General features: G+C 48.6%; 1 protein-coding gene across 1 annotated transcript in view; it reads right to left on the minus strand.

Moving 5' to 3' along the window:
• Window positions 1–896: 896 nt before the first annotated feature.
• The window catches only part of LOC141229717 (vomeronasal type-2 receptor 26-like), a 133,789-nt gene continuing 121,348 nt past the window's right edge, over window positions 897–13,337 (minus strand). Inside the window, exon 3 of the mRNA XM_073667511.1 lies at window positions 897–1,786. Coding sequence (XP_073523612.1) covers window positions 897–1,786 — 890 coding nt within the window. The remainder of the gene's footprint in view (window positions 1,787–13,337) is intronic.

A 13,337-nucleotide genomic window follows, 5' to 3' on the forward strand; every position in this document is an offset into this window, starting at 1 on the left:
ATTTTTACTTAAAAATAAACACTTAAAAAACAAAACCTAAAAAGACAATTGTGGAAATGCATTTTTTTTCGGCATTTTGACTTCACTTGGAATTTCTTTTCATTTTCCAGTAAACTGTAGATAAAATAATTATGCCAATGAAACGTACAAGTGCCTCAAAAAAGAAGCCCGCACATGGTTTTGTCAGTGGGAAAATAGAAACGTTACGGCTTTTGGAAGAAGAGGAGGGAAAAATGAAAGGCCAAAAATGAAAAATTTCTCTGTCCTTAGAGGGTTAAAACCATTAAGTGTAAGGACGCAAATCACACCTATAACACGTTAACTCATCTCTGTTTTCATGTACATGTGATTGTGGCTCCACATCACAAGCCGAGAGCCCACAAACGACCAACAAATCCAAGAGATTTGGGCTCAGCTAGTGACATCAGAAGCTCTGCCGAATGTCACTCAGGAGATAAGGGCTCGGCAACCGGAAAGACACCAAGACTCTTCTTCCTCCAGCATCACCAGAGGTATTAAAGCAAGCGATATGCTGTAATATAAGCTGATAATAACAAAACTGCTGATTCAAATCAGAGAAATTATTATGACGATATAAACCTAGAACATTACAGCCTTAATTTAATAGGTAAAAATGTGTTGATTGGTTGCCTCCAAACCCGGAAACTATGAAGCTCTAATGATGAAACAGTATTTTCTAATAGGAGGAGACAAAAGCAAAAAATATATATATATATAATATAATACTTTATTACATAACCATAAGAGAATTTTTATTTTGGTGTTTTAGATTATTTCTTACTAATTTAAATGTTTATTTCTATTTATTTTTTATTGTTATTATTCTGTATAAATTCACATTTATAATATTCAGAATAGTAATAGTTATATTTTCTCTACATTTGTCTTCTAATATTTATCTCCTTTTTGAAAAGTATCATATAACATTTTGGGAAGAATATACAGCACAATATTCCAGCACATGAGATCAATATGGTGAATATCTCCACAGCCACCATGCTCTTCCCTCTGGTGCTCAGATATGCCGGGATCATGGCAATCCAGACACTGCAGAACATCAGCATGCTGAAGGTGATGTACTTGGCCTCATTAAAGCTGTCCGGTAATGTCCTGACCATGAAAGCCAGAACAAAGCTCATAGCTGCCAGGAGCCCCAGATAACCCAACATGGAGTAGAACCAGACATCTGAGCCTTCATTACACTGAATGATGATCCTATCAGTATAAGAAGTCATGTCCAACTCCTGATAGGGAGAGCAAACAGTCATCCAAACAATGCAGATGAGAACTTGGACTGAGGAGCAGATCCCCACCACATAATTTGATGTCTTTACACCGACCCACTTCCTCCAGATGCTGCCTGGTTTGGTGGCTTTGAAGGCAATGCAGACCGTGATTGTTTTTGCAAGGACAGAAGATAGGGAAATAGAGAAGAATATCCCAAATGATGTCTGTCTCAGTAAGCAGGTGATGTCCACAGGACGACCAAGGAAGAAGAAGACACAGAGAAAACTCAGCGAGATGGAGACCAGGAGGATGAAGCTCACAGTGCGGTTATTGGCCCTCACAATTGGGTTGTCCCAGAAATGGATGAAAATTCCTAATATAAAAATGGTAATAATGAAAAATAATAAAGATGTAAATATAAAAAGAATTACAATTTCATCCTCCTCATAGGACAGAAACTCATGGGATTTAGGGACACATTTCACTTTCTTCTCATCCGGCCACTCATCATCAGGACATCGGTCGCAGGTCTCACTGTCTGCAGGAAACAGAGAAAAATATATGAAATTGTTGAGCTGTCCAATATTCCAATGTCCGTAAAAAAGAATAACATGGTTTCATATACAGTGGATATAAACAGTCTACAAACTAGTGATGAGTGACCACTAAAATGCTCGAGTGCTCGGTACTCGAATCGAGCAGGTCAGATGCTCAGATAGGTTCTACTCGAGTACCGAGTATAATGGAAGTCAATGGGAAACTACAGCATTTTTCTGGAAGACCCTACCAGAAGGGCTGAAGAGGCAAGGTAATCATTGAAAAAGATGGAAACACCACTCAAATGGAATGGGATGAGCATGGGAAAGATGCCTGGACGCATCTCTGACTCCCAGATCTCTGAAGGGATGAATGTTGTCAGAGTATTACTCTACTTTTACGGACTGAAAATAAAACATACAAAACTGAAAATAAAATGGATTTTACAAAAAAATGATAGGAAACATTCTTTCCTGTATACTAGTATATAAGGCAAAATTAAGAAGAGAGAAAAAAAAAACCTTTCCTCCACATCTCTTAAAAGCCGGGCCATCTCTTACCGTATTTCACAGTTGACTGTGAATGCAGTATAAGACATAGTAGAGGGAGAAATAAAACAACACCCACCGGTAATCACTGTTAAATGTAAATTTAAAATTTTGTTACCCTATCTGGACATGTGGTCTGTGTGACATGGTCAGAAACATCCTATTTAATTTCTGTAGGTGGACTCTGAAACTCACAAAGCCTATGTGGACAATGCAAGAACTGCCAAAAATTAGAAGGAAGAGGGACTCTGATAAACCCTATATTAGACAAAAAAGAGGACCTCATACACATTCTGTTCAAATTGTTATTTAGTGAGACTCCTAGACTCAAAGCCTATGCACTAGTGCAAGGGCTGCCAATAATTAGAAATAGGGACTGCAATACACCCTGGAAGACACGTAAAGGAGAACCTCAGAAAACCTTTTTTCCATTTTTTAAGGACTGATAAAGCCTATGCATTACGTGCAAGGGCTGAAAAACATATATATTTATAAGAGAATTATAGAGGCAGGTCTCGCACACATCCTGTAAAAACTATGAAGGAAGGCATAACACACAACCTGGAAAAGTTAAAAGTAAGGGTTGTTTGATCACCATTTAAAACTTATGTCAGGGAAATGTATCGTCCCTGGCCACAAGCACTTGTCCACGTGTCGGTTTCTAAATGGACATTCCTTGTAACGGCATTGGTAAGGGACCGAGTGATGTTATGGAACTTGTGTTGGTGTAAAGAGGGGACGGCACAACTGGAAACTTAGTGGCAACTGGGGAGCAAGTACTGAGGGACAGCCACTGTCATGAGGTTGTAGAAAGCCTCATTGTCAACAAGCCTAAATGGCAACGTTTTCAGGGAAAGCAGTCTAGAAATGTGGCCGTTTAGTGTTTGGGCCTGTAGTTTGGGTGACTGGGTATTTGCGTTTGCGTTCTAATGCCTGGAGTAGAAACAGCTAAATGCTGCCCTGGGACGAGGAATAAAACATGGTTGCTGATGGCGCTTCCAATTGTGCAATGACCATTGTGATTAGCCCCTTGGGGCCGTGGGGTACTCATTAGCTGGACTGGTTTGTTCTATTTGGGGTAGTGACCCAGTCCGTGGCCAAGGGTGGTCAATAAATGGGAAGTCAATTGGGGAAAAAAGAAAAGGGGAATAAAGTTTTGTGATGCCACCAGTGGTATGCGGCTATAGGTGGCCACCGGTGGTGTTCAGATACACTGGATATGCTTGATGAGGTAGATGTTGTTGGTGTAGTGCAAGGCAGGCAATGAAGTGAAGGACACAGCGGGGAGCAGTCTTCAAGTATTTACTTACAGTTATCAAGATGCTCCAGCTTTCCACTTCCCCGGTTGTCCTGTGTCCTCCAGGAAAGTGATCCAGCCAACTCTCAGATAACTTGGGTGCACTTGAACGGGACCCCTTTCTTATGTACCTTCCCAGGTCATCTCTATCTCTGCGCTGGCTCTCTCTCTCTCTTGCCGTGCACCTCACAGCCAGTGGCCCTGGGCCTTATTGGGCGACGTCCGGTCTGTCGCCTTTGCACTATATGGCCGCCTTTTCAACAAATGTGTGTGGTTGTTGGTTACGGCACTTGAAGATACCACAACGTCCGGTTTGCTAGCTGCGTCTTGTAGTCCTCCATTAGTCTGGGGCCAGTCCCCTACTGCGGCCTGATCCCTCCACTATCAGCGTGAACTTGGGTGCATGGGTGGCATCCCGCACTCGCCGTGCCCCGAGGATCCCTTCTATCTCTAGAGCCCTCCTCACTGCCCCGGTCTTTTCTCTTCACTCTCCTACTGGGCCTCTCTGACTGGGCCCCTCTCCCCCACGGTCCTCACAGGCTGAACTCCTTCTCCTGGGACCCTGGACCTAGGACTGGCTCCTTCTAGATGTTTCTACCCTTCTTTTATACTCTTCCTTCAGTGCTCCCCTAAACTAATTCCTCCACCCACCTCCTCTACTTAGTTCCACTCTCCAAACAGGGACCAGGCCTGTGCTCTCCCTTAGGAGCTATCTGAACCTTCCCTTATGAAGTGGCGTTGTGTTGGATGTGAGTGTTTGGGTTCTGGGTATTGCTCCCTCCTTACCTGAGAGTGGGGTACCACACCTCTGGCTGAGATGTAGTACCGCTGTGGCAACTGGACCCGCAGGGGTTCCACAATTGCATGGCAGAGGGCATCAGTGCCTGCATCCTGGACACGGGATTGGCAAGCACATAGCACAGGGTAAGAGGCAGTGGTGTCATCCGCAGACACTGATTGTGGACCCAGGTGGTCGTCCCTAAGCGGATGCTTTGATGACAAGTGTCTGAGCATGCTGGTGGTGGTCAAACTTGTAGTGCTCTGACCCCAGCTGATATTGGTATGGCACAGTTTGCAAATGACCATTCTTTTATCGTGTGCACTTTCTTTAAAATACAGCCAGACTGGGGAACACCTAAACCTTGGCCTGCGAACTTGCTGGTTTTGGGTACTCTGGGAACAGTTGCTTGCCTTCTCCCTCTGACCACCCCATTGCCTCTTCCTGCTTGTTATAGTGCGGTGGATCCCACCTCTCTGTTGTGCTGTCCTTGCTTTGCATGGCACTTTTACCAGGTAGGGTCAGTGACATAATTCTCCACCACTGTGTCTTCCACTTCGTGATTCTGACTTGTTGACTTCACAACATCACTTGCTGGCAATTGTTTCATCATCATCTACCTCTTGAGGTTCTAAATACTGTTCCCCACTGTTGTCTTCTTCTTCTTCTGTGGCTGCTCAAATATTTCTGTATCACTACATATGATCTCCTCATATCCCTCTTGAAACATGAAGGGTGAGAGGCTAGAATCAATAAATGGAAATGTAAAGATCTTCTCGGAGTGTCCGAGTATTGGATAATTTGTCTTCTGGGACTCACCATGGAGGGAGAAAGGAGGATCAGGTTGAAGATTATGTGGTCCAGGCTCTTTGCTCGTGAGTCTAGAAAATGTGGAAGATGAGTGGTGTTGAGTAATATACTGTAGCATCGGAGTCTCTGCCTCCTGCCGGGCAGAGACACTGTTCCCCTCACCGCCACGGTCCTGGTCTGGCGTCTTCCGGCTTCCGTCCTCTAGCTTCTGTGGCATGCACTGCGCACAGCTTCCCGGGCACTCTTCTTAGGGCGCATGCTCCCTCTCTCTTACTCCCCAGCCAATGGCCGGAGGACTTCCCCTATTTAAAGCACCTCCTCCAATAGGGAGGTGCCTGTGCAAGGTTGTTGTTCCGTGTGCTAACACTTGCTTCAGCCCTCTGGTCCCACTGCCTGTCAGTCCAGCCCACCAGTCTGTCTACAGTCCAGCCCGCCAGTCTGTCTTTAGTTCTGCCCTCCAGTCTGCCAGTTACCAGTCATGCCCACCAGCCTGTCTACCTGGAGCACCTGCCAGTTACCTGCCGGGCCCGCCAGACCATCAGCCCGGAGCACCTGCAAAATAAGCTATCGTGCCTGTCTGCTTGCCTACCAGGAGCACCTGTCAGGCTATTAGCCGTACCTGCCTGGTTATCTACCTGGACCACCCGCCATCTTGCCTGCCGTGCTCATCCGCTGCACCGGTCAGTTCCTGCCATCTGACCCATGGGAGTCACCTGCTCTCACACAAGGTCTGTCCCAGAGTGGCACCTGGTCCACCTGCCCGGTTGCTCACTGGTTCAAGGAGTCGACTAAGCCGCCGTGTGACATCGGTCGGACCAAATAGTCATTTGCACCGAAGCACAGAGGTTCCACCACCCGGACCCGTAACACGTACTGAAAGTAATATCTGCCATCCAACTGACCACATGTTTGCACTGTTCTGGTTTCAAGAGTGGAGTCCTGAGTCCCCCTACAAAGTGATACAGGGAGCTAAGTTTTGTGGATTAGCATGTTTGGTGTGCTCCCACAGCAAGTATAGTTTCACCAGGCCCACTACCTCTGCCATTGCGTGCACCATCAGCAGCACACCCACTGCCCCATCCCTTACCGCATGACTTGTGCATTTTATATTAGGTATATAATACAAGCATGCAAACTTTAAATTGGAAAAGAAAATATGTAGCCCTGAAAAAAGACTGCAGTATCAGTAAACATATAGAAGGACTGTAAGGCAATAAACCCTGCCAATATGCCTTTAATCCAAAACTATCCCTCCTCCACCAGTTGTTCTATCACATTGGTAGATTGTGGACCCACTGTATCATGATCGAGGCTTACCCTGGAAGGGCATGGCTAAATGGCTACCTGATTTTCACTAGAGGTCCTGATGGTGGTGTTAGCTTTGTGCCACAGTTAGCCGCCAGGTACCACTCCAAGTGCAGTCCCCGATACAGCAGCTCAAAGCCACTAGCAGGACAGGATTTAGATAACTGGTAGAACAGGTATCAGAGCCGGTACAGACAATACGGATTCTGTGTTACCGGACAGGATGGACATTAGTGCTGTTTTAGACAGTACAGGTGTCAGGAACAGGTTCAAATTCAGACAACACAGATTTCAGGAACAGGTTCAGGGACAGGGACCAGGTAACAGACTTGTTACACAAACACTAAATAACTAAGGGGGGGTTTTCAAGCACATCCTACTGGGGAGGGTGCCTTAAATACCTGATGCCTCCCTGATATTGGCTGGGAGAAATTTCAGAGTATGTGGGCTGCCCCTAACAGCGGTTTTACTAGAGAAGCAAAACAGCTGTTTTACTAGAGAAATGACTGTGTGTAGCCCTGAAAAGGACTATTTTATGTTTTAATGTTGCAGAAGCAGTATACAAGTCCTGCAATTATAGCAATTATTAAACCCTGCCTATATGCCTCTAATACAAAGCTATCCATCCTCCACCAGCTATTCCTACACTGAATGCAAGTAGAGGACAGTCTGCCAAGCATTGCCTCACCTGGTCTTATATTAGACCCCATGATGAGAGGCCGCAGTCAGATCACAGTAATGCTAGCAGCCAACGGCATGACTTTGTATGGCAGCTAAACTCAGCATGTTTAATGGCTGTGCATTGGCATTGCTCTCGAGCACCCGTGATACTTGATCGAGTAATGAGCTCACCCATGCACCCCGATGCTCGATTGAGAATCGAGCAGTGGTGAGCATGCATACTCATTCACTCCTCCACACCCTTTTTTTAAATGCTAAGGTTTTGTCCTACCAAAATGAATCATTTCAGATTTTTTTTCCCTTTAATATCACCCATAATCTGTACAAATCTAATGAAAAAAACACGGAAATCTTTTTGAGATGGAAAATAAAAATATCAAAACTATCAGGTATCAGGGGCCAGAAATAATTTTTTTTTGGATAATTCTAATTATTTGCTTAAAAAGCAATCCAGAAAACACAGTTTTTCTGCTCCATTTGCTTGTTGGCACTGCAGAATACAGCCAGATCCTTTCCATATTACAGCGCTAAAAATCCATCTATTTAAACTGTGGTTTGTCCGTTACACGAATCACATATATGTTAGCTCCAAATTTAGCCATTTGTAGTGAACGTGGAAAATATTGTACTCCATTTAAAATGGGCAAGGCGAGTGGCAAGGGATGGGAACTGGACGTGAGGGTGCTTGCAGAGACCAAGGTCATGGGCAAGCTGAAATTGTGCCACAACAAACACCCACATCTTCTCACCCGACCTTCCTGTCCCAATTACTAGAGGATCGCAGCACAACACAATTGAACCCAGAGCAGTGTCAAAAGGTTGTTGGCTGGATAGTGGATAATGCTTCCAGTAACTTTGCCACAACCACCACCACCCTGTCTTTCACATGGTCAAGTCTCAGAAGCTGTGAGTCTGGACCGCATATTCCTCACCCTGATCCTCCTTCCTCCCAGCATGCAGAGTGCCCGTAGACAACTGATCCCACACTTGGACACTTCAAAGAGATGTTCACTTTTCCATTTATAGATTCAGGCCTCTTGCCCGGTCGACTTGAAGTGGGTCACACGAAGGCGATGAAGGGAAACTGTAAAAAGAGGTGGACGAAGATGAGACACGACTGCCAGAAAGTCAGGAGGAGGACCAGGGTGCAGAAGTGGAAGACGAGGTGGTTGATGTTATAGTAACTGACCTAACCTGGCAGGGGGACATACAGAGCGAGGACAACAGCACATAGGGGGAGGGAGGCATAGCACCTCAACAGGCAGGAAGAAACAGTGTGGTGGCCGCAGACAGAAGGCAGGCAACCATTTCTCGTAACACCGACATGAAGCAAGTTGCCAGTACAACAGTTATTTCTTATCGAGTCTGGTTGTTTTTAAAGACTCTGTCGATAACCCCAAAAGGGCCATTTGCACCACCTGCCAGGCCAGCACCAGCAGGGGTAGCAAAACTACCAGCCTGACCACCACCAGCATGCTTAGGCACATGTCACCAAAGCACCCAACTTTGTCGGTCGAACCCCAGGGTCCAGGAACAGTGTCTGTGGGTGGCACCACTGCTTCTTCTGCTGTTGTGCATGCAATCCAATCCTCTGCCCATGGTGCATGCAAATATGCCTCCTGCCCTGCACCTGTCATTGCACACTCTCAATTAGCACCATCAGCAAGCACGTCCACGTCCTTGTCTCAGCGCAGCGTTTCGTTGTCCCTACCCCAGTCCTTGGAACGCAAGCGCAATTACGCAGCCAACGCCCCACAGGCCACACTTCTAAATTCACATATTTCGTGACTGCTTGCTCTCAAAATGCTGCCTTTTAGGCTCGTGGAGACGGAAGCTTTCCGCAACCTGATGGCAGCAGCCGACCCTCAGTACTCGGTCCCCAGCCGCCACTATCTCCCCTGGTGTGCCGTCCCCGCATGACACAAGCATGTGTCCCACAACATTAACCGTACCCTCAACAATGCAGTTACTTGGGACAAATGCTTGTGGGCAGGGAATGTACATCTCACTGATGGCACACTGGGTTAACATAGTGGAAGCCAGGTCCCAGTCGGACCTTGAGACGAAATATGTCCTCCCGACGCCAAGGATTGCAGGCACTAGGTCAATTAGGGTTGCCCCCACAGTCTACAGCACCTCACCTCATCCTCCTCATCTTCAGCCTCCATCTCCGAAATGATCACATCATTCACAAGCTGGAAGCACAGCAGCACTACCTCAGACATGCGGCAACAGGCTGTGTTGAAGCTAATATGCTTAGGTGACAAACTGCACAATGCTGAAGAGTTGTGCACAGCTCTGAAAGAGCAGGCAGATATGTTGTTGACACTGCTGAATTTACAGACAGGCATGGTCATGTATGACAATGGCCGGAACCTGGTGGTGGCTCTGAGGCAAGGTGAGCTCACACATGTACCATGCCTGGCCCATGTGTTTAACCTCGTGGTTCAGCGGTTTCTCAAAACCTACCCAGAGCTGCCATATCTGCTTGTCAAAGTATGAAGCCTGAGTGCCCATTTTAGCATTTGCAGCTTCCGGCTCACTGACTTGTGTGTGATGTTCCCACTCATTGGAACTCTACATTGCAGATGTTGGGAAGGATTTGTGAGCAGAAGAGGGCAGTTGTTGACTACCAGAATTAACAAGGCCATCGGTTTTCAGTTCTGACTCCACACATAAGACCTCAGGAGTGGACATGGATGTCAAAGACATGCACCATCCTCCAAAACTTTGAGGACTCCACCGAGATGGTGAGCGGCGATGACGCCATAATTAGCATCACCATCCCATTTCTCTGTTTTCTGAAACACTCTCTGCTCACAATTAAAGAGGATCCATTGCAGGCAGAGCATGATGAGTTGGAGCAAGTAACCATACAGGGTGATTACACACAGCCCAGGTTCATCTCATCCCAATGTGGATGGTGTGACAATGACGAAGAAGAGGAGGAAGAACAGGAGATAATTTCATGCGCTATAGATGGTACTGTAACGGGTCTGGGAGGCGGAACCTCTGAGCTACTATACAAGGGGTCGGTCCTTGTAAGGAAGCGGGTGGCGCCCAGGGAAGACGGGTAGGTAGTCACAGCAAGTGACAGGGACAGTCTCTGGGTAAACAGGCAGGTGGTCACGGCAAGGGACTGGGACAGTCTCTGGGTAAGCGGGCAGCAGGTCACGGCAAGTGACCGGGACAGTCTCTGGGTAAACGGGCAGGGGATCACAGCAAGTGACCGGGACAGTCTCTTGACAGGCGGGTGGTCACGGCAAGTGACGGCAGAGCCTCCAGGTAGGCTAGCAGGCTGGTAGCAGGTGGACGCTCCCAGGTGAGCAAGCAAGAGTCTCTGGACAGGCAGGTGGTCACAGCACGTGACGGCGGAGCCTCCCCGTAGGCTAGCAGGCAGGTAGCAGGTGAGCGCTCCCAGGTGAGCGGGCAAGAGTCTCTGGACAGGCAGGTGGTCACAGCACGTGACGGCGGAGCCTCCAGGTAGGCTAGCAGACAGGTAGCAGGTGAGCGCTCCCAGGTGAGCGGGCAAGAGTCTCTGGACAGGCAGGTGGTCACAGTTCGTGACGGCGGAGCCTCCAGGTAGGCTAGCAGACAGGCAGCAGGTGAGCGCTCCCAGATGAGCGGGCAAGAGTCTCTGGACAGGCAGGTGGTCACAGCACGTGACGGCGAAGCCTCCAGGTAGGCTAGCAGGCAGGTAGCAGATGTGCGCTCCCAGGTGAGCGGGCAGACGGATCCATAGACAGACTGGCAGGGCTGGTAGGCAGACTGTCGGACCGCAGGATAAGCAGCAGGTAGACAAGAGTCAGGCAGGTATCAGACAGGAAACTGGCAGGAAACTGGCAGGTAACTGGCAGGTAACTGGAAACGGACCTGAGGGCTGAAGCAGAGTGATGAACTGTGCTACAACATTGCTCGGGCACCTCCATTTTGGAGGAGGTGCCTTATATATGGTGAAGTCCTCCGGCCATTGGCCAGGGACTCCTTAGGACGGCGCGCGCGGCCCCTTTAAGAGAGGGGGAGCGCGCGCGCACCCTAAGCACCGTGGCCGGGAAGCAGCGCGCGCTGCCAGCAGAGCGGGAGGAAGACGCCGGGCATGGAGCGGAGAGGTGAGGGGAACAGCGTCCCTGCCTAGCAGGAGGCAGGGACGCCGACGCTACAGTACCCCCCCCTTTAGGCCCCCCCTTTTTTAGGCCAGAGAGAAATTTATCAAGGATTAGAGGGGCATGGATGTTCTACCGGGGCTCCCACGTTCTCTCCTCAGGACCAAACCCCTTCCAATCTACCAGAAAAAAGTTTTTTTCCTCTTACCCTTTTGGTGGCCAGAATGTTCTCTACCTCAAACTCGTTCTCAGCGGAAACCGGAGCAGGAGGCGTACCTGTAGACTTGGAAAAAGAGTTAAGTACCACGGGTTTGAGGAGAGATACATGGAAGGAGTTAGGGATCCGTAAGTTGGCCGGGAGTTTCAATTTAAAGGCCACCAGGTAGATCTGTTTGATAACTTCCAGTGGGCCGATGAACCAAGGCCCTAACTTGTAGGAAGGAACCTTGAGCCGGACATACTTGGACGAGAGCCAGACTTTCTCTCCAGGACGGAATTGAGGAGGATCCAGGCATTTTTTGTCAGCGTGTTTTTTCATCCGCTCGGACGACTGAAGGAGTGCGGATCGGGTACTCTCCCAAATGGAGGAAACTTTGCTAACTCGAGATTCCGCAGCCGGATTATCCACCGAGGTGGAGACGGGAAATGGGATCCGAGGATGCTGACCGAAGACTACAAAAAACGGGGATTTGGAGGAAGATTCGCTCTCGTGATTAAGAGAATTCGGCCCATGGCAGGAGATCCACCCAGTCTGAATGGTGGGCATTAACGAAGTGCCGGAGGTAACTGGTCAGGATCTGATTGATCCGCTCCACTTGACCATTGGACTGAGGATGTTAAGCGGAGGAGAAGTCCAGGGTGACGTCTAGCAGTTTACATGTGGCTCTCCAGAAGCGTGAGGTGAACTGAACCCCACGATCCGACACGATGTGGAGAGGCAGGCCATGAAGACGGAAGATGTGGCGGATAAAGTCTTCAGCCAGCTCGGGTGCAGACGGGAAGCCTGGCAGGGGAATGAAATGAGCCATTTTGGAAAAGCGGTCAGCGACCACCCAAATGACCGCACAACCGGCAGAGACAGGGAGATCTGTAATGAAGTCCATAGCTATATGCTGCAAGGGGGCAGCAGGTACAGGAAGCGGAAGGAGGCGACCGGCTGGCAGGTGTCTCGGAACCTTGTTGGGGGCGCAGGACACACAGGCAGAAACAAAGTCTATTACGTCCTTGTGCAGGGTAGGCCACCAGTAGTGCCGGGTAATAAGCTGGAGGGTTTTTTTCTGACCGGCGTGGCCAGCTAGTTTATACGAGTGACCCCAGTGTAGGATCTTCTCCCGATGAGGTACCATTACGAACGTCTTACCGGGAGGGAGACGATTTAGACTCACGGGAGCCACCTGCATTACTCTGGCGGGATCGATGATGTGTTTAGGTTCCTCCTCGAGAACAGACACCAGAAAGGATCGGGACAAGGCGTCCGCTTTGATGTTTTTGTCAGCCGGGCGAAAATGAAGAACAAAATCAAAGCGAGCAAAAAACAAGGACCACCGGGCTTGGCGTGGGTTAAGTCTCTGGGCACTCTGAAGGTAAGCCAAGTTCTTGTGGTCAGTGTAAATTATTACCGGGTGAAGAGCCCCCTCGAGCAGGTAACACCACTCCTCCAATGCCAGCTTAATGGCCAATAACTCTCGGTCTCCTATAGAATAGTTGCGCTCAGAAGAGGAGAAGAGTTTGGAGAAGAAGCCGCAAGTTACCATTCTCCCGGAAGACGATTTTTGGGTAAGTACCGCTCCGGCTCCGGAGGAGGAGGCGTCAACTTCCAGGAAGAACTGCTTGTTGCCGTCCGGGCGATGCAGCACCGGGGCGGAAGAGAAAGCCTGTTTTAAGGAAAGAAAGGCTTCCTCTGCTTCGGGCGGCCATTCTCTGGGATTAGTGCCCTTACGGGTGAGCGCGGAAATTGGGGCAGTCCGGGAAGAGAAGTGCGATATGAAGAGGCGGTAGTAGTTGGCGAAGCCCAGGAACCGCTGAATAGC

This window comes from Phyllobates terribilis, unplaced genomic scaffold (assembly GCF_046119375.1).
Source record: "Phyllobates terribilis strain yellow unplaced genomic scaffold, ASM4611937v1 Scaffold_1__5_contigs__length_1240528914, whole genome shotgun sequence".
Classification (NCBI taxonomy): Eukaryota; Metazoa; Chordata; class Amphibia; order Anura; family Dendrobatidae; genus Phyllobates; species Phyllobates terribilis.